Source organism: Passer montanus, unplaced genomic scaffold (assembly GCF_014805655.1).
Source record: "Passer montanus isolate IOZ18808 unplaced genomic scaffold, ASM1480565v1 scaffold103, whole genome shotgun sequence".
Taxonomy (NCBI): Eukaryota; Metazoa; Chordata; class Aves; order Passeriformes; family Passeridae; genus Passer; species Passer montanus.
The window spans coordinates 1357455-1384032 of NW_024356838.1; the positions used below are offsets into that span (position 1 = coordinate 1357455).

The 26578-nt window shown below is 35.1% G+C and overlaps 1 protein-coding gene across 2 annotated transcripts in view; it reads right to left on the minus strand.

Moving 5' to 3' along the window:
• Nucleotides 1-1491: 1491 nt before the first annotated feature.
• The window catches only part of CDC14A (cell division cycle 14A), a 50804-nt gene continuing 25717 nt past the window's right edge, over nucleotides 1492-26578 (minus strand). The window contains exons 7-16 of one of the 2 annotated variants that reach the window (XM_039718478.1): nucleotides 25005-25067; nucleotides 21844-21931; nucleotides 20022-20252; nucleotides 17759-17897; nucleotides 15394-15550; nucleotides 14736-14848; nucleotides 14110-14157; nucleotides 12958-13086; nucleotides 11707-12025; nucleotides 1492-3231 (exon numbers count right to left, since the gene is read on the minus strand). In XM_039718478.1, the coding sequence (XP_039574412.1) occupies nucleotides 3202-3231; nucleotides 11707-12025; nucleotides 12958-13086; nucleotides 14110-14157; nucleotides 14736-14848; nucleotides 15394-15550; nucleotides 17759-17897; nucleotides 20022-20252; nucleotides 21844-21931; nucleotides 25005-25067 (1317 nt within the window). In that variant the 3' untranslated portion in view covers nucleotides 1492-3201. The remainder of the gene's footprint in view (nucleotides 3232-11706; nucleotides 12026-12957; nucleotides 13087-14109; nucleotides 14158-14735; nucleotides 14849-15393; nucleotides 15551-17758; nucleotides 17898-20021; nucleotides 20253-21843; nucleotides 21932-25004; nucleotides 25068-26578) is intronic. The other variant, XM_039718485.1, reaches the window with a different exon arrangement.

A 26578-nucleotide genomic window follows, 5' to 3' on the forward strand; every position in this document is an offset into this window, starting at 1 on the left:
CAAACATGAATATCTATGTTCACTTTTAATTAATTAATGGCTCATGTGATTAAGGTTAAAGACATACCTCAGTGATTTACCTGATCAGGCCCTTAATTACCATATTTTTTGCCTGCTGCACTTTACAGCGTAGATCTAATCAAGTGTCAAACCTTTTGAGGCCTTTCATTGTTTAGTTGTCAGTAAAGAACAGTTATTATAGAAACTAAAATCCTCCTCTTTCTGCAGTACTGTAATTGAAAAATAGTCTCTGAATTTGTAACAAGAAATACCTCCCTAACTGAAAAGCTTTATAAAGCATACTTCAAAAAGAGATTATGATGATTAACTGTTTCATAAGATGTTAGCCACAGAATATTATGCCCAGTAGAGACCTGTAGATTTATTTCATCCATCCATTCATGTTTTTAGAGGTCTTGTGCACTACAGCGTGTTCTCCCAGAACCAGATATATTCATATTTGAAGGAACAGAAATGGTAAAGTTCAAGGACAAGTGAACACAGGATGTAAAATAAATTTCAGGCTATTTCTCAAAAGCTACAAGGTTCTGAAAGACCTTCCCGACCAAATTTTTTTCTTGTTAAGAAGTTGATTGTTGCAGAATACTTACTTATTTATGAATAAAAAAAAAAAGTTGTATATAAGCTGGTATTTATGTATTTCATCTAATAAATCAATAAAAGTCTATAAAAAGGCCAAAGGAGAGGTTGATTCCTATGCACTAGAAACCTTTTAATTAGCTATTTTTCCTGTATATTATTTACTCTGCACATCCATCACCATCCAATTATTCATCCAAATGCAGTGGCAGAAGCCTTTTCTTGGTTTTTTAGATCAGACTGTCATCAGAATTTGGGCAACTTGGAAAGCATCCACTCCATTCCCAGCTTTCCCATTCCTTTAGAGAGGCTGTGTAACAGTTATACACTGTCTACATCTATTGCAAGAGAAGCTGCCAGGCTAATAAATAATAGATAAATAATCATGTAATGCAACTAATTTGCTGAAATCAGCAACAGGGTTAAACAAATGTTAGAACCATTTGTGATTAGTTTTAAAATGAAGGAAGGACAAAAAGCTAATGACAGCTAAATTGTTTAGATTCTTATGCACAATGAACCTGCTGTTGGTAGGACTAAGAGACCTGTTGCATATGCAAAAAAGTCAAGATATATTACACCTGTAACAAGGGGCCTCACCCAGGAAGGATTCCTCGGTTCAGACACAGCTTTGAAATCACTGTACTTTGAAAAATAATGTCATCATCATAATATCAACATGTTGATTAAATACCTGACATTATACAAAGCATAAATAAGAACCTTTAGAGAGATTGTTAAGAGATATCTATCTTGCTAGTGGTCTTTTGCAATGTTATCCTACTTTTAAGTACATTATATGGTTTACAGGAAAGAAGGTGACTTTGAAGTTATCTTCAATTAGAGATCAAATAATCAAAAGACCTAGGAAAAAAACAAGAAACAAGGAAGCTGGCTTATACAGGCATTTTATTATCAATTAGCTGTATATATATATATATATATCTACATTTCAAAATTAATCAGTATTTTATTAAGGAAAACTATTTATAACAAAGTAAATGAGAAAATTCTTTATGAGAGGTAGAATTACCTTATTAATCTATAATTCATATACAGTATATTGTATATATATACACACATATGCTACTTTGTGTGTATATTTTACATATACACAGTTGCAAAAATGTACAGTATTGCATGTAAATTTTAGTCAGTGATTTTGATTTTTATAGCTGCTCTCAGTATTGCTTTTGAACACTTTCAGTACAACTTTCCATAGCAATTTGTGTAAAGCAAATGCAGGGTATTCATAGGTCTTCAGGAACAAAGACTGACAACTGGACTAAGTTTTATTTTCAAGTTTCTGCAGATATTGGAAACACAAACAGGAAACCAATCTGTCTTGTTTTTGGCTTGCACATGAGGGGCAAATAAAACCCTCACCGTTGCTTACATTCTTTTCCTTACCATGCACTTGTGAGTTCTGAAAATTTTACACATGATCTTTTTAGTACCTCCCTGTAACACCATTTCATTCCTAATCACATCTGACTGACCTGTGTGTTCCACAGAGTAAAGAGCATCTTTACTATGACAAAAACCTTCCATGATACAGGAGGCTACCTCAGCCATATGCTTCACAACAAATGTACAGGTTTATGAAGCATCCAATTGATAGATAAAGATTTAATGTATGTCCAACATATACTGTGTGTTGCTAAGGAAATTGTACACATACTGCCAAATGTATGCAGTGCTACCTAATTCATTGTACATTTTTACCAACTTCAGTTTGGTCTGCCTTCATTTTTGCAGCATATATTGCATAGCAAAAGTTAACGCTCTACACTGAAAACAAAACATAAATCCTTTAAGAAATTCAAAGAGCGTTAATTGTACAATTGAGTCATCACATAAATTACTTCTTTGTTGCAGCAGAAGATGTAATTACATCACATCTCAACAAATATTTTCCCTTTATTTTTCTTTCATTGTGTTTCCTTAAGAAACGTTAGCAGCCAGAAGAGGAAAGCAGACTAGGTATCAAGTGCTTTTAGTTGATATTGTAATAACAAATCTCTCACTAGTTAGACTTCCATCAAATTACCAGAAGACCAATTAGTAAAAAAGTAAATTACATTAGGCTCTAAGCAATAATGATGGACCCACAAAACAAGAAAAATCTCTTGTTCATAAAAAAAAAATTGTATCTTTGATAAACATGTACAAATTCTTTAAAATACACATTTTTGTAGCAAAGTAGACCCTAAATTAAAATATATTCTAGTTTTTACATAATTTTTATATATAGTTTACCAAAATATTCTCTTAATACATATTTTAACACTGTACACAAGTTAATAAATGTCTTAATGAAACTCATTAGAAATATATTCAAGCTGTCTCAACATAAAAAATTTAAATTTGTACATAACATGGGCTAGTAATTTCCATAAATTCAACTTCAGTGCATCTGCAGTAGTCATTAACAATAAATTTCTGCCTGTTAAGAAGTCTCCTCTTGGTGCTAAGGAATTAATACATCCTTGTATTGAAGGTTCCTCCTTTTAATGAGCAGCTTCTTTTCTTCAGTTCTTCTCCATCATGAAGGGCATCGATTTGGAAGAGCTCAGCAGGCTTCACCAAAGCAGCAAGGCTTTAGTACTGAACATACCCAGACTGAAGGGACTGTGCAGAGAAGAAAAACTGATTAAAACTCACTGGAGAGGTTTTTTATATATATAACATATATTCTTCACTTAAAGAGTAGAGGAAGGACAGAAAGGAGGAAAATAAACAAACAGAGTTGGAGGGGGACCTGAATCTCTACATAGGTAAAGATGAATAAAATAAAAGAAACTGAAGTCTGAGCAAAGTCCATCAACTTTGCTGTACCTACGCTTTTCCAAACCAGTTTCTTGAGAATCTTAATAAAAGTGTTACAAATCCTTTAAAATACCACTGCTACTGTAATTGAATTGTTTCCCTTTATCCTGAATGAGAATCCAACTGCTACTGTGAAAGCTTACTTTAGATGTTGATTCAGATAATGATATAGGAAACACAAGATGTAGTTCATTATTGAGGAAAAAAGCTCTATCAGTAATTACACAGATGCATAAGTTTATGTATGATTACCAAAACCAGATGAAAATAAAGCACTGCAAATGGTTCATCTGGATTAGAAAGAAGTCAGGATATAAGAGAAAATCATAACTTGCTCTACTGTATTTATTTACATTTCTGTTTCTACTGAAGTCTAAAGTTTTATTAAAAACTGAATAATCAGCTTAGAAAGTATCCAGTCATTTTAGTAGCTCCCATACAGATGTGTTTAAGAAGTCATTCTGATGAATATGTCTTGTTCAGTGATGAGCTGTCCCAAACCCCCAAACATATTTTAAAACTGCATCAATTCTTCAGAATTAGAGAGAACTACTGGAGACCAACATGACTCCTAAGACAGACTAGACTCTCACAGTCTTCCCTTCCATTTTTCTACTATTCCTAACTAGTCATTACAGAAAATGCACTTTGGTACCCACAATGAAACCCATTAGTACAAGTGCATAATACATTTATATACACCTTTATAGATCTAACTCATATCACACAACTACTTTCCCCCTATATTTTAAGTCTCAGTATATATTTTCAAAGTTGTCTTTTAAATGCATTTTCACATCTTGAAGATTTGAGACCATCTGGATATTCTTTCCAGGTAGAAAAAGTGCTGTCAGCATACAGATTTGAATACCACTGACTTAAAAAGGTCTGGTTTTGGTAAGAGCAAGGGAGAAGAATAGCCAGCCCTTCATTAATGAGCACTTGAAACCTCTCTCTTAATGATCCCCAAAGGCTTCTCATTTTCAGAAGTGCATTTCAACAACTGGAAAGATGGTTACACTTAATTAGTGCAGTATTTGAAATGGATCCATGGGAATAGAATCCCAAGTAAAGCTGATTAACAAACATTTTTAAAAGGCATGAAGTGTGGTTATATACTTTCATATGTTGCACAGTAATAGGTTACTTTATGCTTGGGCAGATGAAAGATGACCAGAAAGCACTTTACACTCTCAAAAGCAGCAAGTGTTAGTTACAAAGAACTGAGAACACCAGCCCTTCACTCATCAGTCTGCAGTAACCAGGAATTCTACATCATGATTTCAATAAAAGCAGCAAACCATAAATTAAAGATTCTGAAGTTTAAACTGCAATTCTTAAAATTGTTAGCCATCCAAGTTACAAAAAATATGGGGGAAAAAAACCATCAAGAAAGCACATTAAAAACCCCCAAATATCCAGCAGCATATATTGTTATTGTTTGGAAACAGGATAGCATGGTTTTGGTGATTTTCATTACAGAATGGTAGGCACAGTGTATATACTTTCACCCCCCAAATATCCAGCAGCATATGTTGTTTGGAAACAGGAGAGCATGGTTTTGGTGATTTTCATTACAGAATGGTAGGCACAGTGTATATACTTTCAAATGGAGAAATATATTTTTCAGTGTGTTCCCACCCGCATCATAACTCTACTTCACAACCCTATGATTTCTTCCTAAAGTCTCAAAATATTTTCTGAATACAGGGAAATAATTAAATCTAAACAGCGTTTTTCTTCAGATTAATCTATGTGACTTCACATAAATTTCTATCACTAAAAACATGGTGATACCTGTAACAACTGAGCTATTGTAAAGTATACAGACTCACATTTGAGTTTGAAAAATTTAAATATAGCAGGAGAGGCTTGTTGTTTTGATTTTTTTTTTTGCATTTTCACAAAAGTCATTTGTGCTCAAATCTTTTCACATGTCTAAAGAGATTGACTGTAAAGTTTCAAAGCCTGTAATTGTGGGGTTTTTTTCCATTTTTCTTTTAAATTTTTTGAGGAGTTTTCGATTTTAAAATTTACATTTACCATGACTCAAAGTATGGCCTATGATTCTGAAAGCTTCATTAAAAACAAAAAAGCCAATCCATTTTCACATGTAATTTGCTGGATTTAACAACATCTTATTTAAAATAGAGTTAAAAATAAAAGAAAAAAATCTAAAGAAAATTGACTGCTGAATTGCCAAGATGAGAGTAGAAAATCAGTAAATGGAGAAGAAATCTTAATGTGTATTCCTACAGTGGTCCCCTGCCGTGTCAAGCTTGCTATTTTATACCCAAGTACCAGACATTTAAACAAAGAACTAAGAATTAGATGGTTTCACTACAGTTAAGGACATCTAATGAAGTTTATGCTGAAACAACTGCTTAGATTACTTTCATTTTTCTTCAAGAGGAAGCACAGAAAACCTCCTGGGAGAGAAAGTCAGCACCAAATCCACTGAGGCACTAGAGCTGTATTTGACGATGTGGGACTGCAGGACCAGGCCAGCCTGAATCTGAGCTCTGTTTCAGGACACAACAACCCTACAGCATTTAGGCCTATTTGGTAGGTAGGATTGGAACATGCCCTTTCCCTCTATAACTGCAATAATATAACTTAAGTTTTTGGAAGTGTGCATCAACTCTCCCAAAACACTGCTGCAATAGGAGTGTTGCTGCAGGCACGAACCACTGGGAATACACAAGAGCCACTAAACTAACTCAGGATGCATTAGGGAAAATGTACATGCTGTGAAGTCTGTGGGTCAGCCCACTTTACACACCAGCAAGATGCACTAGTGCTTGGTTTTTGCAAAGCCTGTCCCGTCTTCATTAATGGTAAGTTCTTATTAAGAAAAACCATGTTACAGGTAAAGACAATGTATATGAATTTTAAAACACTGCCAACACGTCTCAATTTTTTGGCAATGTTTCCATCTTGCCAGTTTCCATGACAGCTATAGAAGCAAAAGGTGACTCATCTTAAGACTACCCAGTTACATATTCTCCAATAAAAATACATTTTAAAGAGTGATATTTGGATTTAGAATTATTGTAAGAACAAAGCAAAAATCTTACAGCAGTACCTTAAGTGTGATTATAGTTGAAGAGAGTAATTCTGCAAACGTTATTGTGAGACATGCTGTTTAATCAAAACACACACTTTGTAAAATAAAATATTTATTCTCTTTGACTTGAACAGCAAGTTTTCTTTTTTTTTTCTTTGAAAAAACCAAGCTTTTCATCTAGTTCATCAGCATAAACACAATAAAGTGGATTATAAGCTTGCACTGATGAAGGACAAATACCATTAGAGAAAAATACATGTCAGACAACAATAGTTACAGTCATGGTTATTTTTTATTCTTTCTTTTTGTTAAGTGGAATGTGGAACAGCAGTATTTATGCTGTTTCATTGCAAAACATTGGGAAAAAAAAGGATCAGTGAATAACCTTCTCTTCCACAGTGCAGGAAAAACTCACAAATGAGTTTAGTGAACATAAACTAGAACTGAAAAATTGCTGTGCTAGACATCTCAAAATGCTCCTGAACCACTCGTGTTAACAAAGATAGATAAGTAAGAGTGATAAGGTGATTTTCTAAAATAAAAGTACTGCATGATTACAGCTGGTTAGCTTGATATCGAACTCAGAGAAGGGAGATTTTGGCATTTAAGAGAAAGAGAATTAATCAGTATCCTTCAAGAGTCCTTTGATGAGCTAAATGAATAAACAAAGCACTAGGACAGGTAATGGACTTCTGTCATGTACATCACCTGATGTGCTCCAATTAGAAAGAACACAAACACTGCAACAAGCCTAGGCTGGGCTGTCACGACTTCAAGTAATTTCAGCATCTAAAGCATTGAAGTGGAAATGATTAAACAGAATTCTGTTTTTAAAAGAATTCTGCCAGAACTGGCAGCTTGATACTATTCTGTATTTCACTGATGAGCTTCAGACCACTGGTAAATGCCACCAAAAGCAAAACAGCTGCATGTCAGGGGCTGAAGTGGTAAGGAAAAACCAATCTTCCTTGATGGGTTAATTGGTCCCATAAGAAGTGGGGAGGGGAAGGAGAAAAAAAAAAACCAATCAACCAACTAAAAGGAAAAAGGAGGATGCTTTTCCAGAGAGTTCCACATGAAAAAAAATCCCAAATCAAACTAAAAATCCCTCCAGGAATGCAGGACATGGGACTCAAATAAAATAAACAGAAGTCACTGTCATCAATGGCAGCAACTCTTTTTTTTCCGCCCTCCAGCTCCCAGTGCATTACAGTCAAAGAAAAGAAAAGAAGCTATGTATTTATAAGCAGGATAGCACTGCGTAGCAGCTTTCTGGACCAGAATGATTTAAAAAAAAACTAAAGAATTTGAACTCTTTCCAAAAGGATTTTTGAGCTAACTTAGCTTATCAAAAGAAAATCAAGTTGAGATGAGTAGCATGAGATAACTCCACAACAAGAAAATAAGACAAAGGGCTATAACACTGACATAATAAAGAGATACAGAAAGTTTCAGGTTAAAAGTGAAAGTTTGAAGCATGACTCTGTTCAATCAGTGGGACTAATTTTCCGACAAATTATGTTGCCCTCAAAATGAACCATCTCTGTATTTGCCAGTGAGCTGCTCACTACCAGACAGAGAGCATTCAGAGATTAAATTATTGAAAAACCTACTCTTGTCTTAAAGCTCAGGACATCACAGTGACTGCACTCAGTCAATTGTGCATAAAATGGGTAGCAATTCAGTGCACTCCTCTGTGACTGAGAGAGATGCACAGGGATACAGGGTACATTTAGGAGCAAATGCATTAATCAGAAAATATATGTTTTCATACCTGAAAAACATTCCAAGAAGGAACACTTTTTAGCCATTATTATATTGAAAGAATATGACTTCACAGGTAAATCAGAAACTTGTACTTTGCTATGTAGACTCTGCATGGCATGACTCTAAGAAATGCTGCTTCTCACATCACAGCACATAATATATAAAATAGAGTATTTTTAGATCACCTCACTCTTCAGAGGAGACTGGAGATAGAATCTTGTTTAAAGATCTTGCTGCATTTGACTGTGTATAACCTCTACTCCTCAAGAGCAAGCAGTATCAAGGCAACCATTATTCACAGGTTATATCCTTTATATCCCTTATAGCCTTCCATGCATTATTAAGTCATTAGATAGGCAGGAAGAAAATTAAAGATATTCTTATAACAGGAGAATAGTGCATTTTAGAAAGGTTTTTTTCTTTAAAAATGCTTTCTATTCAACCTAAAACTTTACACTATGCCTAAGATATTTCATTTAAATTAATGGTTTACATCACTTAACAGTCCTACTGCAGAGAGAGAAAAATTAATTTCCTTCTTCACTGCAATGCACAGAGCTGTAAGCACCTCTCTGCTCCTAGCATGGCTATTTCACCTGTACATGAATTGCTCCTTTCTTCTTCCTTTAACAACACAGTAACCAACATTCCTTGTTTTCCTCCCTTTTCCTAAGTCATACAAATTTAATAAAGAAAGCCATGCTACAATTCTGGAAGTTACACTGTAAACCACCCACTCTCCCCACACAGATTTGGGGAATTTTTGTGTCAATGCCAACTATGTTGCACCTTGAGAGTTTATGAGATGGAGAACCACAGCATTATCCTACGTTTTATAACAATCTTTATAACAAAAGAAACCTGTAGTGGCACTACCACTTAATTTCCTGTCCTATGCTTATGGAACAAACCCACTAACTTGGCTTTCACTGTAAAAAATCATTTGTAGCATTAAGTTACAGCAATTACCTCTCCAAAGGAGGTGACAATTGTTAGCTTTTAAGATATTATATTTACATTCAGCCTTTAAACTGCTTGAGAAAAAGAGGCTTACTGTTTCTGTAATGCTTTACATTATCATTTGGTACCCTTGTAAATTCTGGCCTATTGTGAATGATGTCAGCTTATTTTCATGACTAAGCCATATTACAGTTACAAGGAGTTTCTTCCCCTTAGGATGCTGCATGTAAGTTTACATGCACATGCTTTATGCATAATGTAAGTAAAATATGGAAAAAAAACCACTAAAAATGCTGCTGGCAGCATATAATTTACAAAAGAAGCAACTGAAAAGAATGGGAATGGGCTGACTCTCCAAATAATTATTGTTCAATACATTAAATATGAGACAGTATTGAAAGTGAGACATTAAAAAAAAAATCAGCCAATTTACCACTTATTATTCAGATGAGTGATTGCTGTCACCCACTTGTGGTATACTGACTTTTAGTTCCAGCACACTCAACAGGAGCAGAGGACTGAACTCCTGAGGACTGAATTTTTTAAAGCATATTGGATTGAAGACTGGGAACACCTAAAAAGGATGATTTTCCAGAGCAAACAGAATGTATGAACAAATGAAAGATGCATCAATCTAACTCAAACAAACATTCTTTCCTGGCTTGATATACAGTTTTTCTCCTCTCTCTTCATCTCTATGCCTGAAGAAATTAAACTGAATTAGTTAAACAAGAACAGTCCTCTTGTTCTAGAACTTGTTTCATCATAGAAAAACTGTTACAGTTTCTATATCTCACTTGAAAAATCTCAATTATACATAGTTTATTACTATCCCACGTAGCAGGGAAAAACAGTGAAATTAGAGGTGAAGATGTGACAGCATGCAGGAACTCCCTTGCAAAAAAGTTACTGCTGCTGCTGTTTAAAGTAAAATTTAAACTCAATTTTAAACTCAGGGCAGAACAGCGATTCTAAGATCATGGAATATCAGCATTTATTTCCAGATAAACTGTAGTGAATAAGAAGCTAAAATTATTTTTTTAAGCAAGGAGTCTGAAAGCATTAAGTATTCTGAAGAGCTGCTTTAGTCAAGCAGAATCTACCATAGTAGGAAGAACCTACTGAGTTAGAGACTCACGTTCCCTCAACTAACTTCAACGTTCTGTTTATACAGATTACATTTCAGTCACACATGCAATTTAATTCCACAATGGAACAATGAGATTTTATTTCCTACTGTCATCTATCCTCAGAAATAGCAATTCATACTCCCAAGCTACAGAGATGTGGCTTCTGAACTGTGAGTGGTGCCACAACCGAGCTGCTAACAAGAGGGCAGGTCCTCCACTTCTGCAGGAAGAAAAGAACACAGCCCATGAATGACCTTTGGCAGGACATCCTCGTTACATGCAATGTATGTCATTAGCTGTTTCAGACAGACTCACCACACCCAAAACCACTAGCAGGTATAACACCAGAACTTTCTTTATATGAAACCATTTATCAGTGCTAAGGAAACAGAAGAGCGATGTGCAATACTCTGAAGTTAATTTTACACAAAGACAATTTTATTTCCACCCAGTAAAAAAAAATAAAAATCATAAGTGTCAGAGGTAGTTGAGAGAGGCTGATAGGCTCCCTTAATCATAGGAAAAATCTATTCAAAACAGTGTTCTATTTTTTAAAATTAGTAGGCTATCAAATCCTTGGAAATCAGATATTTTAAATTGGTATTAGGTTTATAGTAGTAGATAGGATTATTTTTTCCCTAGAACAGATGAAGCTGTTTCTGATTTCAGAACTGAAGCTTCTCTAGTCTCTCTTCTCTACATTTTGTGAAGAAACACTTTCAAGTTGCATTAGTTTATCTGTACCTCCTCTTTACATAGACTCTTTCACAAAGAAAAAGGGCACAAAATAAACCGAAGGCAGCAAAGCTGTTAAGGAATTAAAGCTGCAATGTGAGACCATCAGAAATATCTTGCTTATAATACTTTCCACATTTGGTGTTAGAAGAGGAGTAGGTTTCAAGTCAAGAGCACTAATTGTTCAAATAAGCCCTATCTTTAAGGACATTCTACCTTCTGTTTACTAAGATACATATAAAGGCTTCTTAAAATCTGTTACTGCACAAAGATGAAGACACATAATTAACTTACAGACTGTGTTACAGATAATTTAAAAATAAAATCTAAAGGGTAAGAAGGTCCATAAAAAAAGTTATCAGAAAAGAAGTTAGGCACAATTTATGTTCCTGAAGCTTCCATGTAACAGATGCTTAGAAGAGATGGGAAAAAAAGCAGCTGAAATGATAAGTAACAGACAAAGGTGCTGGTAACAGACAAAGGTGCTGTCCAGAAATATTAGAGGAAGCTGGAGAATTATGCTGAGTTAAGGTTCTTTTTGCAACAGTTTTGCTCCCAGAAGCAAGGAAGAAAAGCATCAGTGAGCTGCCTGAAAATGCTGTTGTGGCTATGACTTACAGGAATGGCCTCTGGTACCGTGCTGGAGGAGCTGTAAGGCCCATAAAGGAAGGCTGGTGCATACTCATCTGTCACGGCGCTGGGAAAACTGCTTGGGCTGCTCAGGCTGTTGCCACTACTGCTGTTTCTGTTGTATAAGTTGTTGTTCAGTTCATGGTTTATTCTGTGTGGCAGCTGCAAGCTGCCATTCAGGTGACTGGAGATATGGCTTACAGAAAAACCTGTCCTAGAGGACGATGATGTCATTTTGCTCTCATCACCATCTGAAGCAGCATACAGGTTCCCTAGAGAACTGGCTAGTCTGGAGTTTATGGAAACGCTGAATGGAAAACACATGCAGGGAAAAAAATATTCACAAGGTATGTAGAGATAAATACAAAAATGCAACAGACAATTCAGAAGACATTAGGTGAATAACACAGACCATTCTGAAATAATCTGTGTTTGCACACAGGCTGATTTCTAGCTCCTAAGTAACAAAAAGCAGAATTCTTTGTAAGGACTTTCCATGTTTTGCTTATTCAAGCACTACACCATGACCAGCTTTCACCTCTGTCAAGCCATACATGCATGCAGGATATGGTATTAAAATGTTTAGGCAGTATCTGATTTACACTGAAGTAGTTTGTGTACATGGAACAATTTAAGAACTCCTCCTCTGTTTCTTGCTATCAGTTTTGTGATACAAGCCTTCAAATAACCAAGGAGTAATATGACAAAATTTGAGACTAGAAATAGGGTGTCCTGAAATACTTCAGGCTGGTTATTCTGTTCAGGCAAATATTTGTGCACCTATTTATTAAAAATGCATCAATCATTCTGAGTGTCATTTAATATATATAATTACTTAGGACAATAGTTATAATGGAGCTAAATAATAATAAATCAAGGGCTCATAAAAAAATTAATTACCACTCCATATTCTGAGAGTAATTGTATATAGACTACTGGGAATATCTACAAAACATCCATAAACTGAGATAAGTGAAAGAAATCTTGACAACCCACTTGAACAAGACAGTAGTATTTCTGATGCCACAATCTGTATAAAACTCTCAGACCAGAAGGATAGATTTTGGGTTTTGCTTGTTTTTTAAATCTGTAGGCAACTAGTGGAACAGCAAATCACTGTAAGTAAATTTAAGTCTTCTTATAGCCAAGAAGAGCAAACACTTAATAGGCTGCAGATGTGCTGACAACCACTGTAGGATACTGCAAGCATTTGTAGCAAAATAAGAAAAAGAAAAATACCTTTTAAGGTTAGAGCCAGGGGACGTGGAAATTCTGCTTATTCTTTCTGCAGATGGTGAAGTGACTGCCATCACCCTGGAGGCCTTCAGAGGAGATATGGATCCTTCTGTGCCACCCGAAGTATTCAGTCTAAAGAGTGCAGAGTTCCAGTGAGAAGCAAGATTTTATAATTAAAATACACATCTCCAACACATAATCTATCAGTACATAGATTGGTATTTTAAAAAGTGTGAGTTCTCACATCTCAGAACTCAACAGCAAAAACTTAAGTTTGCCTGCTTTAACATATTTTTCAAAAAAACTTTCCAGTTATCCACTCCAAGTATTTTCCCTGCTGCACCTTATTAAAAAGCTACAAACTACTTTTCACCTTGATAATTTATGAAGGCCAAGTGTCCAATTTTTATAGATTTATTTTAAGTTTTATCATAAATTTTAGAACTCTATATGTAAACTTCATTAAGAGTACTTTTTGAGCTTATAGAGCAAGTATGAGTACAAAAACCCAAAATTGTAGCTTTCATGAGGTCAGCATCATTTCCAAATGAAAATTTTCACAAAGCTGCATAGAACATGCAGCTCTTTCCAGGGTGGGATTCTTAATGACAAAATCCTTTATGTGTTGATAATGAGCTGTATGCATGTTACACTGGACTACTCAAATTGTTAATATTACAGCTATCCACGTTAATTAATTAAAAAAATTACTTTTCTCTAGCCCTAGATCAGGGGATACAGCAATCAGACCTTAAAGAATGAAAAAACTTGGGTACAGATCTCCAACTACAAGCACAGAAGGAAAATGACATTGAGCAGCTTTAATTACACACCAAGAAAGGGTAAAACATTCATTTCCAATGCTAACCATCTGGAGAAATCCAACTCAAAAATTCAGGTCACAAAACTGAAAAAAATGTGCTCTTTTCAGATTAATGCTCGATAATGATAGAAATTTTTTTCTTATGTATTTTATTTTAGATTCAATATGGTAAGGCATGCAATTTGCAGGTGTTTAAAAAGGTTTGTTACCTGCCTATGCTCAGAAGTCTGAAATAGTGATCACATAAATTGATTAGCAATGATCCAAAACACTGAAAATTAAGACCCCAGTCAAGTGATATACATTTAGAACTAGAGTTTTAAAGTTAGTACCTGAAGTGTTGTGATATTGACCTGGTGTTCAGTTTCATGTCTTGCAGCCTAAAGAAACAAAAGCAGCAGTCTTTACCCAAGGATAAAAAACCTTTCCCCTTTGCCAAGTCATATCTGTGTGTCTCAGGTTGGCTTAAAATATAAAAATAAAGAATTAGAATTATTGACAATTAGTCTTTTCGTTTACAGTAAAAGAACAGAGTTACTTCAGGTTTCATTTCCAAGTTCACATTTTTATTGGTTCTGAAAAATTCTAAATTTCTGTAAGCAGTACAGAAGAGTAATCATAGAAAGAGAGCTAAGTTTGATTAAGAATATTTTGTTCAAGTTGTAAGTTCTAAAATACTAGATATAAATTTGAAAATGTTGAAGTATTTTTTACATTATCTTTTACTACTACACAGTAAGAAGGCATCCCTAAACAGGGAGGCAGAGGACAAAAAAAGAGAGAAGAAAAATATTAACAAACCAAATCTGCAACTAATAGATACATATCTGGAGAAGTTTCCATCACAGAAGGTGGTACAGGTAGTACCACTGCCTTTAACAAGGTCAGGTACTTGACATGGATCTGATAGCACAGACAGAAATTAAAACTGTAAATTACCTCAGACTGGTATAATTACCTCAGAGCTCCAGTTGTAGCAGAACAAGGCTGTCTACGACTTTTTAAGGCATTCAGCTTATCTCCCTGTGTTATCCCATTCTGAGCTTCCACATCTTTGTCTTCAGAATCATTCTGGGAAACAAAAGCATGCGAGCAAGGGAATCTATCAAATCCTAGGAGCAGTGTAGTTGGAAAGCACTGTCTCCCTTCCCAAAGATCAGAACCCAGAAGGCTGCTTTAATGTCTTCTGCAGACATGGCACTACTCTTTGCATAGTTCAGGCACATTAAATGTGCCTCTGTACAAACACACTGACATAGGGCTTTTGCAGAACCTGACCTCAAAGTTCACAATGCTCAAGCCTAATGCCAGCATTTATTTACCTCAAGAAGTCTGTTGGACATTGATACACACCTGCATTCTTATTAGTTAAAAACTGGAATACACTGACTTTTTGTTTCCCTTCATTCTCAAGAAAACAACTGAAAATCCTAAGAGAATGATTTGAAATAATGCAAACCTTTGGAAGCTTGAAAAATTACCTATAACAATTTTAAATATTCCTTGATCTTTCTTATTAAGTGGAGATTTGTTCTAAAAATATTTAGAAGTTACCTATAGCTAGTAATTAAAAGCTCAGCTTCAGTTTGCTTGAAATTTTTCCTTAGAATACTTACCTCCTTGAACTGATCCAAGTCTTGTGCTTTGTTCAGACTGTCACTGATGGAAATGTCATTTAAGCCACTAAGAACTCTGTTAATGTTTCCATCAACTCCTCTCTGTATCTGCTTCGACCGGATGAGATCTCCCTCCCGCCATAACATTGCTTGCTTCCTTCAGGATACAAAACCAAAGCCACTCAGATCAACACATTTGCATACATATAAAAAGCCATATGAAAACATGCCACGCTTACAGACTGCCAACATTTGAATCTTCTGCACATCATCATCTGGAAAAATAATTTACATGTCTATCACAAAAAAATTTTAAAACCTCAAAACTTAAAAACAACAGAAACCCCTTCAGAATCACCACATTAGTCTGTAGTCATAACAGTACTAAATCTTCATTTTCTCAAATCCTTCTGGGGAAAGAGGTTAACTAAACAGGAATTTGCAATCATATTTTAAAGGCTCTTAAAGTGCAACTTAAAAATAATATTAAAAAATGTTTTTATATACATCATGTGTAGCATAACTGATGATACAGAACTTTGTAACTTACTAGTGTGAGGTTTCTGGATACAGATGTTGTGCAGTGAAACTACAGCTGACCTGTGCAGTGCAAGTGGATGTAGTCATGTAAAGTTCACTAGGACTCTAGTACTGACTTTCAGAAACTGAAAAAATATATTTTTCACACAGGTGATAAAAATAATAACAATTTCTTTGCTACAATGTGCATGGGAAGAGCAGACTTTCTGGATGAGTCTGCATTACTCCTTGATAAGGAAGTTTGCTGGGTAGGTACCAGTCATGCTAGTTCCATCCAAGAACTGAGACCCTATCACATACTGTTGAAAGAACATTGAATTCCTATACTGAACAGAGAAGAAAACAGTGAGGAATTACATCAGAATACACTTTCACTGGAAACTTTTGTTTGGAAACAAAATATTATGGCAAACCTTAAGAGCTAATGGTTCTGAGCCAACTGCCTAAGCTTGCTCAATAATAAATGCAAAAGGTAAGCACTTCAGAAAAATTTCACTTCATCCCTAGTAAACACCACAAGAAGGCAGAACAAAGGGGTGGGGGGAGAGGGAGTGCCACTTAGTCCACCTAACAGAAGTAGCCTAGAAAACATACTTGAATTTACATACCATTGAAATCTTCCAAGATTATTGCACATGCAGTAACAAATTGATCCGATACACATTTAAGTGGAAAAGCTTCTATTAAAAAAACTCCTAAATTAGTCAAATCTTTCTTATCAAATCTCTAAGAGCCTAGGAGATTGGGCTTTGACACCTTTGAAGCTGTGCAGGTCATTTTTAAGACTGTATTATCCAATCATCAACACTGGCTGAAGAAGACTAATTTGGCTCCAGTGAACACCTGTAGTTTGTGATCTGCAGTATTTTGAATAATAGCAAGCCACCTCTCAAACAGAGGCAAGTCCACTTAGTTCCACTGGAAAAGAAATAAAACCCCTCATTCATGCTCTACTTCTCTTGAAGTACAGTAATACCTCTTCCTCTCCAATATCCTATGGATTTTAGGATGCAAGACTGGTGCATCTTTTACAGTATTTACACACTATCTAGCAGAGGTGATGAATCTTCTTTTCCCTATTTGTAGTGGAATTTCTTAAAATGTTTTGTCCCATAAAAGTGAAAATGCCTCCAAGTAAATATTACCATGCCATCAACTCAAATATATCAGCATAACCACAACAATTGTAAATGCACAACACAGAAACCACTATAACATTAAACTTACTGTCTGCATCACTGTCATTCATTTCCAGTCAAGACCAAATCTGAAGCTGTATTAAAACCATACATTTGTTTGCCTACAACTACTAGGTCCAAATGAGAAATGTTTCATACATCATGCTGAGGAATCTGATGGAGATCATAAGCTTTCTACCAAATACTTATTTAATCTTTAGTTACAATAAAGTAAAACCATACAAATGGTACCACTTCAAGATTAATTTTAAGAGCCACAGAGGATATATAAAATATTTAAAGACTCTTCTTTCAATGGTAATATTTAATAAATCCTATTTGTTGATTTAATCTTTTGCCCATATCTGTCCACTTCCAAAACATTTTACTAATTCCTAAATTCCTCAGAACAGAAACATTCAGTCTTGAGGCCCTGTGCCCCCCCTCTAAGGGGACAAAATGCACAGAACTCCAGAGAATCTGACTGCTTCTGAATAACTCAGATCTCAATCCCCTATTAACTAACCTTAAATCTATTGAACAGGCAATAACTTACAAGTGTCAGTAGACAAATTAGATCCTATACACAGTGCAAGATGGACAGGGATGGAGAGGAGCAAAGCAGGTACATATATATGTATACATACTCTTCCAAGAAGTGTTGCTGGGGTCCTATAATAGAGCCTGGGCGACATATTCTTATCCAAGCAATGGCTTCAGCATGTGTGAACTTGTAGTGCTTCATGATGTAACAGGCAATCAGTGTTCCTGTTCTCCCCAGGCCAGCTACAGAAACACAAGTATCAACAGCCACATGTGAAGGGATGAGCATTCCAGAATTATCAAATAAAAGTATGGGTTGTAAGAAAACTTCCATGCAATGTTATTCACCGTATTAGTATTTGAAGACATAATTTCTGATTCAGTGTCCTATTTATCACATAATTCAATTTCAATGCTAGATAGAGATACAGGGACAAATCTTTCATACTTCAGAAAAATTAATGTTTAAAAGAACACCTGCAAGAGTGATCACTCATGGCACTTGAAAAATTCTACTCCAAACTTTGTTTAAAAAAGTCAATATTTTTAAAAAAGTTGTGATCAAGCTGGATACCAACTTCATATTTATGATACCAGTAAAAAACCATAATCAAGGCACCTTTGAGAGGTCAGCACAAGTACCTAAAAAACCATGGTGCAAATACATCACATCTCAACAGAGAGCAGCTCAGTGGCTGGTTCTTTTTGAATCAGTTTTGTTGTGAAACCAGCACATAAAACTATTCACTGCTATTTGTATAAACAGCAATTATACCAGTGTATAATTTTAGATATTCATAGTCTAAAAAAATTTAACCCATTGCCCAACAAATCCCAAACTAATCCTGTTTTTATGGGGACAACAGAGACACAGAGAAATTAGCTTTTACTATCAATAAAATCTCAAACTACAGAGTGAGAATTAATCTCTTTCTAGCTCTGTGTCTCATGTACTAGTAAAGTGTTTCCCCATTTAAACCTTATTTCCCACAAATACAGTATTTGTAAATTCAGTCTCACAGCAGCCTGCTATTGTTTATGCACCAACAACTATCCAAATGGAAACTGCCAAGCAGCCAGACATCTCTGCTGACAATTCTATACACAACTACAAGCTCTTTACATTTAACCACTAACTCTGACTTTTTTGGAAGTGAACATGTTTTAGGCAGGATGAAGGTAGAAGTTCACACATAGTGAGGGTCCATAATTGTACCTTGGAAGACAAGCTCTGAAAAATCATTTAAAAGGCAAAGTATTGATTTCATTTCTTTCCTCCAACATTCTGCTAATGTACAAACTTCCCATTACAATCTTTTGCAATTAGCTGTTCTATCTCATCTGAGACAAGCGGTTTCTAGAGTAATAGCTGTGCTCAGAACATCTCTGCAATATAACTCTGCCTAAGTTAACTGTCGATTTAACACTGTAGTAAATTATTTAGAGTGGTATAAAAACTAAAAAGAACATGATTGTTGATTTGCTTACTAAATGGTCAGACAAAAGACCAAAAATACTTCAGTGCAGAAAGTACATCTCTAACTCACTACCAAGTATGTTATATTCCTTTAGCAGCTAAGCCTGGACAATAATTTACTAACAATTTCCTGCTAATCCATCATTTTTATACCCTTATTTAGCCAATTAGGGGATGGCCAGCTTATCAATGCCAAAAATTCTGGGTTCTAGCAACAATAACAACTTGTTGGAAAATAAACCTGTTTATCTTTGATATGCATATTTATTGTTCATGGGAAAATTATGAATAGTATTACTCTTGCTTCTGATCAGACAAGACATTTGTCTCCACAATGTCCTTACACAACTCTAAACATAAATCAAGCTGAACCCTTAAAAGCCTTTGTTACTCTCTCTTGACTAAGCATGTTTTGTGCATTTTCTGGCTGGTTTGCTGAATTAGGCTGGTTTGAAATGCTGGCATCACAATAACTCACATCAACTTGAAATGTGGAATTCATACTCCACAGAAAAATGTAGAACAGTCAAAAAGCACAAAGAAAACCTTTTAGTGTTTTCCATTTCCTAGCCAATTATCATAATGCTGTGAAAGCATAATGCAAAAAAGAAACCTACATCAACTAAATCTCAAGTTTTCAAGTCATATTAAAAAAAAACCCCACACAACAATGAACAACAGATTGTCAGTTCCTGTAAATAACAGTGTGGGATGTAAGGACTACATACACACAGGAAAATAACAAATATCTGGCATATATTTAGTCAAGCACCATAAAGCATTATTACTCTCATAATCTTGAAGTGCTTTTAAATGCTGTATTTCTGGGATACACTCTATGGATTTATACTTATTTGGAACTTCAGTCAGAAATTAATAGGTGCACATACCTTTACAATGTACAGCAATGGCACCATCAGCATTTTCACAGATGTTCAGGAACCTCTGGACTATACTGTCACTTGGTGTGCTGCCATCGATGAAGAACAGATCATAATGCTCAAAACCAGCATCGGTAAAGCGTTTTGCCTCATAAATCTTTTTGTTTAGTCTTATGATTGATGTGACGTTATGCTTCTTGAAATAAGGAAAGTAGGCTTCAGGTGCATGAAGAGGATAACCTACAAAAAATATAAAGCCACAGTCATTCAATGCCGTAGGTTCATGAAGTTCAAAATCCCACTAAACAAAATAGCCCCTGAAAACTTTTTGAATAATAAACACACTAATACTAAAAATGCTTTAATACTTTATTCAGAATAGACATTTTAAGTGATATAAAAAATTGTCCAAAAAATGCTCATTAAGACCACTTTTATTATAAAAAGTATGAGGAGGCGAAAAGTTAAAACACAATCTATGTGAAACTCTACTGTCTCAGATTAAGTCCCCATTCTTCTCTGCAAGGGGATTTATACACAAAGCTGGGGACATATATGAATTCAGCATTTCAGAACAGCTGTTTATCTAGAGTCAAGCTGCAGATCAAAGAATAAAAGCATGCTTGAAGAGTAAACTCTGTTTTTATAGAAAATAGATTGCTCATCAGTATTATGGACAAGAGAAACAGTCAAAGGATAAACTCCAGTACCAAAAATATTCCTGTCCTACTGGGAAGTAAGAGAGATTTATTGCCTTGATTCTCAGTTGAGAGACAAAAGGATCCTCTAGATGAAGATGGGGGGACAGGCAGGGAGGTCAATGACCAACCACAAGACAGCTGCTCAGGACAAGTCACATACACATTAGTAAATGCAATTTAGACACAAGATAATGAGAAAAATGTAACTTTGTAATGTGTACTTGCAATCATCTGGGAGAGGATTATTTATCGTTTCATAACTGGATTTTAAGTGGGTTAATTTAATAATTTTCAATTATACATGTTATAAATAAAACACAGGTTTTCCAAATTCCGTGGGAAATTTAAGTAAATTTAGAAAAAATCCTGCAAGAAAGGGCTGCAACAATGATTGGGGAAGAAACCCAAACCAACCAAAATATTTTCTTTCTGGCTTTTGTTTAAATTTTCAGTGGACACTTTGTAAGCAGCAGCATTTCAGTCATAAAAGAAACATGAGAGAGCAGAAGAAGGGGATGGGGAGAGCAGGTAGATATTCAGAAAACATTCTCACATAAACAACAAAATGTGACACAAATAATATAGTCACAGTCAGAAAACCCCTGATGGTAGTATTTAAATGACTGATTTTCCTTTTAGCTGGACCAAATCTCTACTTTCCCTGTCAGTCAAGCAGTCAAGTTTTTTCTTTTTTATTATTCCACTTGAATCACATACCCCAAGTATCTTCAGTAGGAAAGGCAAGGTTCTTTTAACAGTCTTTCCTGGTCTGTTTCATCAAACTCTATTAAGAGTCTTCTGTGTTTAATGCAACTCACCTTTAGTTCTGCACACTTACTGTACCAGGTGTCAGGTTCCAGGAGGACAGCAAGTGACCTGAGTCTCTCAGGCACTTTGTCACAGGATGAAAAGTTACTGACTGTTAGAAGAATTCAAATTCTTCTGGCAAAGAAGAATTCCAAAACTTTTTGAATTAAATTCTGTGAGCATATATAAAATGCTCACCAAATGATTATTTCTGAAGATTAAAACTGATGTATAACCCTCTAATACATTCTGATTTTTTGCTGTGATCGTTTTACGTGCTGGAAAAATAAGATCATAGGACAGCATTAAAACATACACCATACCATTTTCAAGTTTGCTTTTCGGGTGTGGTCCACTAAAAGCCAAAAATTTTCCTGGAATAATCCAGTTGAAGTCACCATTTTCCACTCGCTACAAAAATTTCAGAAAAGAAACATTTTAATATCTGTATATACAAGGTAAAAAAATTACTCACAATTTTATTTTACTTCTTGTGGCATTAAAATGAAACACCTGAAATGTAACTAGCTAGCTTAACTATATGGGACAAATTAAACAAGCTGCTTCTCAGATCTTAATAAAATGAAATGTAAACAAAACTTGCTTAAGTTTTCCAATAAAAGCAGAAAGATCCTTTATGTAAAATATTTCTCCTTGAGAGGGTTCACTGTTTCAGGATACCTATTAATAACACTGACAACCACCACCATTCTTCTATGTTTTAATCAAAAATTATGGAAAAGGGCTTTCTTGTGAGGCACTAGCTAAAAACCCCAATTCACAGAAAACAAATTAAAAACCAATTAGCCTTCAAAACAATTACCCTTTCCCTGTAGAAACTGAAATTTACATATTGGCATAAGCTCTGATGAGCCAGTAATCACAGAAGAAAAGTGTAAATTAAATAAAGAGACTAGATTTTAATAAACTTTCAAACTATGACATTTTGTATTTCTTGCTCACTTTCAAATGAAAACCTAAAAAGGCTCTTCAAATTCTGTCACTGCTGAAAATGAAAGCTTCTTTGGAAATACATAACATGAACTGTAGCTCCAAACTGCCTTTTCTTTCTTTAATTGAAGACTGCTCATTCCTTGTTTGGCAATGCAGTTATTCTCAGCATGACTTTTAAGGACATGGCACTCGGTTCAGCTGCAATATTAAGCTTGTGTTTTTAGCTCTCAACTCATCAGAACATCCTAATGAGTGAAAGGTTCTGATAATGGACATCACTGTAATCAATTCAGCAACTGTTTGCTTAGCTGAGCCCATTAGGCTTGCTCCCAATGTCCCTACACAATGGAAACTCCTGGAAATTACCCAGGTTGCATAAGGACTAGAGAACCAAGCTCAGTGCCAAGGCAGGACCCCTGCCCCCCACCAGACAGACTGACAGACTGACATCTCAGCACTGCAGCACCCCATGTCCCTTAATGGAAGAAGTCCTAGTCAGTAAGCTAAAAATATTTCTGTATCTCTAGCACCAGTTTTATTTGTGGATGAAGTTCCTTATAGTTCCAGGGGTCATGGTGAATAATTTCAATTTTTATCAATATGGGTGTCTCTGTATATGTGTGCATGTGTATGTTTGACACTACATGCAAACATCGTTATTACTAAAAACCCAATCAGTAATTTACTTCCAGTCCAACAAAAGGGGAATTAGCTGCCTTTATAAGATAGTAAGATGAAAGAACTATGAACACAAAACAAAATTTCCTTTTAGCCTGCTCCATTTAAGTTGTATGCAACTTTTGTCTACAAAATCACACATTTGAAGACCTAACATAGCAAAAACCTGTAACATGGAAAGTTTTTGAAATATAGCACGGGACATAACTAAACATAAAGCTGACCATGATGTGTGAAAAAAAATAAGACATACCAAAATATGAACAAAAATTTAAAGATGATTCCAAATTCTTGCTTGTTAAACTCAGCAAACAGCATACTATAAACATCGTTCACACATATGTACTTTGCACATGCTAAAATAATGTTAAGCCTTAAACAAGATAATGGGATAGCTTTAGTCAATTATTTTAAGACTCGTTTTCAAGCAGACTAACACCTACTACACATACAGAATTTCAAACTACCATTTGTTTTTAGAACAAGTTCTTATTTTTGTACATGGGGTAAGCAAAAAGCAGCAATTTCATATTTGAAATTTTAGTTCCTGTTCATTTAATTTCGGTAATTCTGCAAAGGCTATACCAATTTTTGAACCTAATCATTATGGAACATTGCAGGATACAGAAATCCTTCTACAAATGCTTTCAAGTTTAGTGAAATAGGCAGATTTGTGGTACAGACTGTCTACTGCAGACACCTAGTGCATAGATGTGCTGTCAATTAACTTTTTCCACTGTTTATTCCTCTTCACTTTCGTGAACAATTATGACGCATTTCAGTATGTACCTGAAATACATACAGCTATAGGAAATGCTTTTAAAATGGAGATTTTTAAACTTAGCAACTTTATTCTCAAAACTTCCAAGTTTTCTGAAACATGCAATAGAGCGGAAGAATGTGGGAAGAATATTGGCTACAGTAAAACAACACAAGTTTAAAAAGAGAGTTAAATTTATATTCAAATATTTAGTACACCTCTAGTTTACATATCTCCTTAACCAATACAGCTACAGGTGTTTATGTGTTCCAAAGACAGTGTCCAATAAATGAAATGATTGCCACTGACTTCAGTAAAAACCCCTTTCCTGGGGTGAGACCTGGTAGACAAAGACCATGCAACTCTTTGGACCAGATGTGCATACACCTTCTGTGCCTGAGATTTCCTCTGCACACAGCCCAGTTCACAGGTACAGCATGGCATATTTTAAAGCTTTTCTAAAGCAATGTAGCTTAAGATAACTTTTTACTACCAGCAGATAAAGGTGTGTATGTTACAAAGTCCTAGAAGCATCTAGAGCCAACCAGAGTACCTATTCCTAGGTTGCAGGAAAGTTGGCAGAACAGTGAAATTAATCTGTTAGCTTCCTGGGAGTTCATTAGGGAAATATTTTGGATGTATTTCCTTTACTAGAATTTCAAATAATGCATCCTTACTAAAAGAACCCTCAAAATCTGCTTCATCTCTGTGGTTGTAAAAAATTTGTCATATATTTGGGACTAATAGGAATGAAAGAAGGAGCTAACAAGTGCTGAAAGAAAACATTCTGTGGGTCAGCTGAGAAGCCTTGGATTGTATCCTGGAAGAAGGCTGGGAAAGCATGAGAGAGGTCCCAGAAGCCAGAAAGGCTACAAGGAAACAGTGGATTTATGATATGATGCACTGAAATTGCAAGGAATCCTGCATGTTCTTCAACAAGAGCAGATAGGTTTCCATGTACATACCTTCATATGAACACTGGGTTTTACTCAAATTAAAGCGTGTTTCCAGTATGTTTTAAGGTAGGGGATGCTGAATACTCTTATTTTAGGTAACTCAAAACACATTCAATTCATTATTAAATGTACAAACCTCATAGTGTTCATATTCATCCACATCAAATGTCTTAAAGTCAAAAAATCCATGCTGCAAGGCCTAAAAGGCAACAAGGTGTCAGTTTACACTGAAATACAATATATAATGTAATTTTAGAATACTTATTTTGAGCAAAACTAAATCCCTAAATGTTTGTGGTTGTAGCTTATTAAGCTTTTACATTAAGACAACATGACATTTTGCACAGATTAACAACACAGACCACAAAAACCAACAATGTCACTGAATCAAGTCAGGCTCATTATTTCCCCTCCAAAGACATGAGAATGGGACACAAGGCTGTTGCATATCACTTAAATTGTAACATTGATTCTACACACACCACCTTGTGGGGTTTTTTCTGTAAGGCAGATGACAAGTTAAAAAAGCAATTCCCTTTTTGTCATACCCTCATTTAGTGATTCCTATGCCAAATGTATTTTCATGCAATTGGACATAACAAAACATTGAACACTAAGAGTTTATTGATTTTCTGCACTTAGTATGATACTCTAGTTCTACTACCATAATACCTAGGATAAATGGCATATACAGAATGCAGTGCCATGAATAATATGTATTTTATTATTTCTTTTAATACACATTTCACAGGTACAATAAAGTCCACTAGACTACATTAGACAGTGTTTATTACAGGATTGAAAGAAGTTTTGTATTTGGTTATTTTTATTATTATTAATTATGCCACTTTTGGACTAAAGATTTGTATATAATAACCATATTGAAAACACTTCTATGAATATGAAATTCATAGCCAATATTTATTCCAAATTAATGGAAGACATTTCTGCAGCATATATTTATACTGAACCAATTGCATTTTGAAAAACAGATATTGCACAAAACTCTGGAATTAAGGTGTGATAAGAGCACATCACAGATCTATGATTTAAAACCAATAATCAGACTGCCATTGTTTGCTACATACAGGCCATTTTTTAAAGACAAATTAAAAATAGCTTTGTTATACACCAAATAGGCTCAGTGACTGGACCTAAGATGAAACCTAAGATACTGAGAGGTTGTCTGATTTTGAAAAATGTATTTCATTGAAGCATGGCTGGCTGGCTGCACTCCACAACTTGCAAGCCCCCTGAATAACATGTGTATGACATACACACATACAAACACCCAATTTATCCAGGTAAACTAAGACTACTTTCAATTAAGGCATATGTTTTCTGCCCAAAGTGTTTTAACCTCTGTAGGTGAACTAGACAAAAATTAAATAATAAATTTTATGAGAACAAAGGAGGAAAAACTGATTCTCACCGTCCTTTTGATGTATTAGCTGCAGATAAATTACAGTGATTGCACTGACTACTTCAGATCTTCAGATCTGTAGAATGCCTCACAAATTACAGTCTTGCTGGTAACTGACAGCTCCTTTCCCACCCCCGCAGAACTAAAAATATTAAGCTTGATCTCTTTTTCCAATTTTTAAAAAACAAAGTGTTTTGCCACTTTTAAAAATTACAAGTGGTCTATAAAATATCTGTACAGCACTGTTCCCATAACCTGCTCCCTTCACCAAGAACAATGAGAAATGA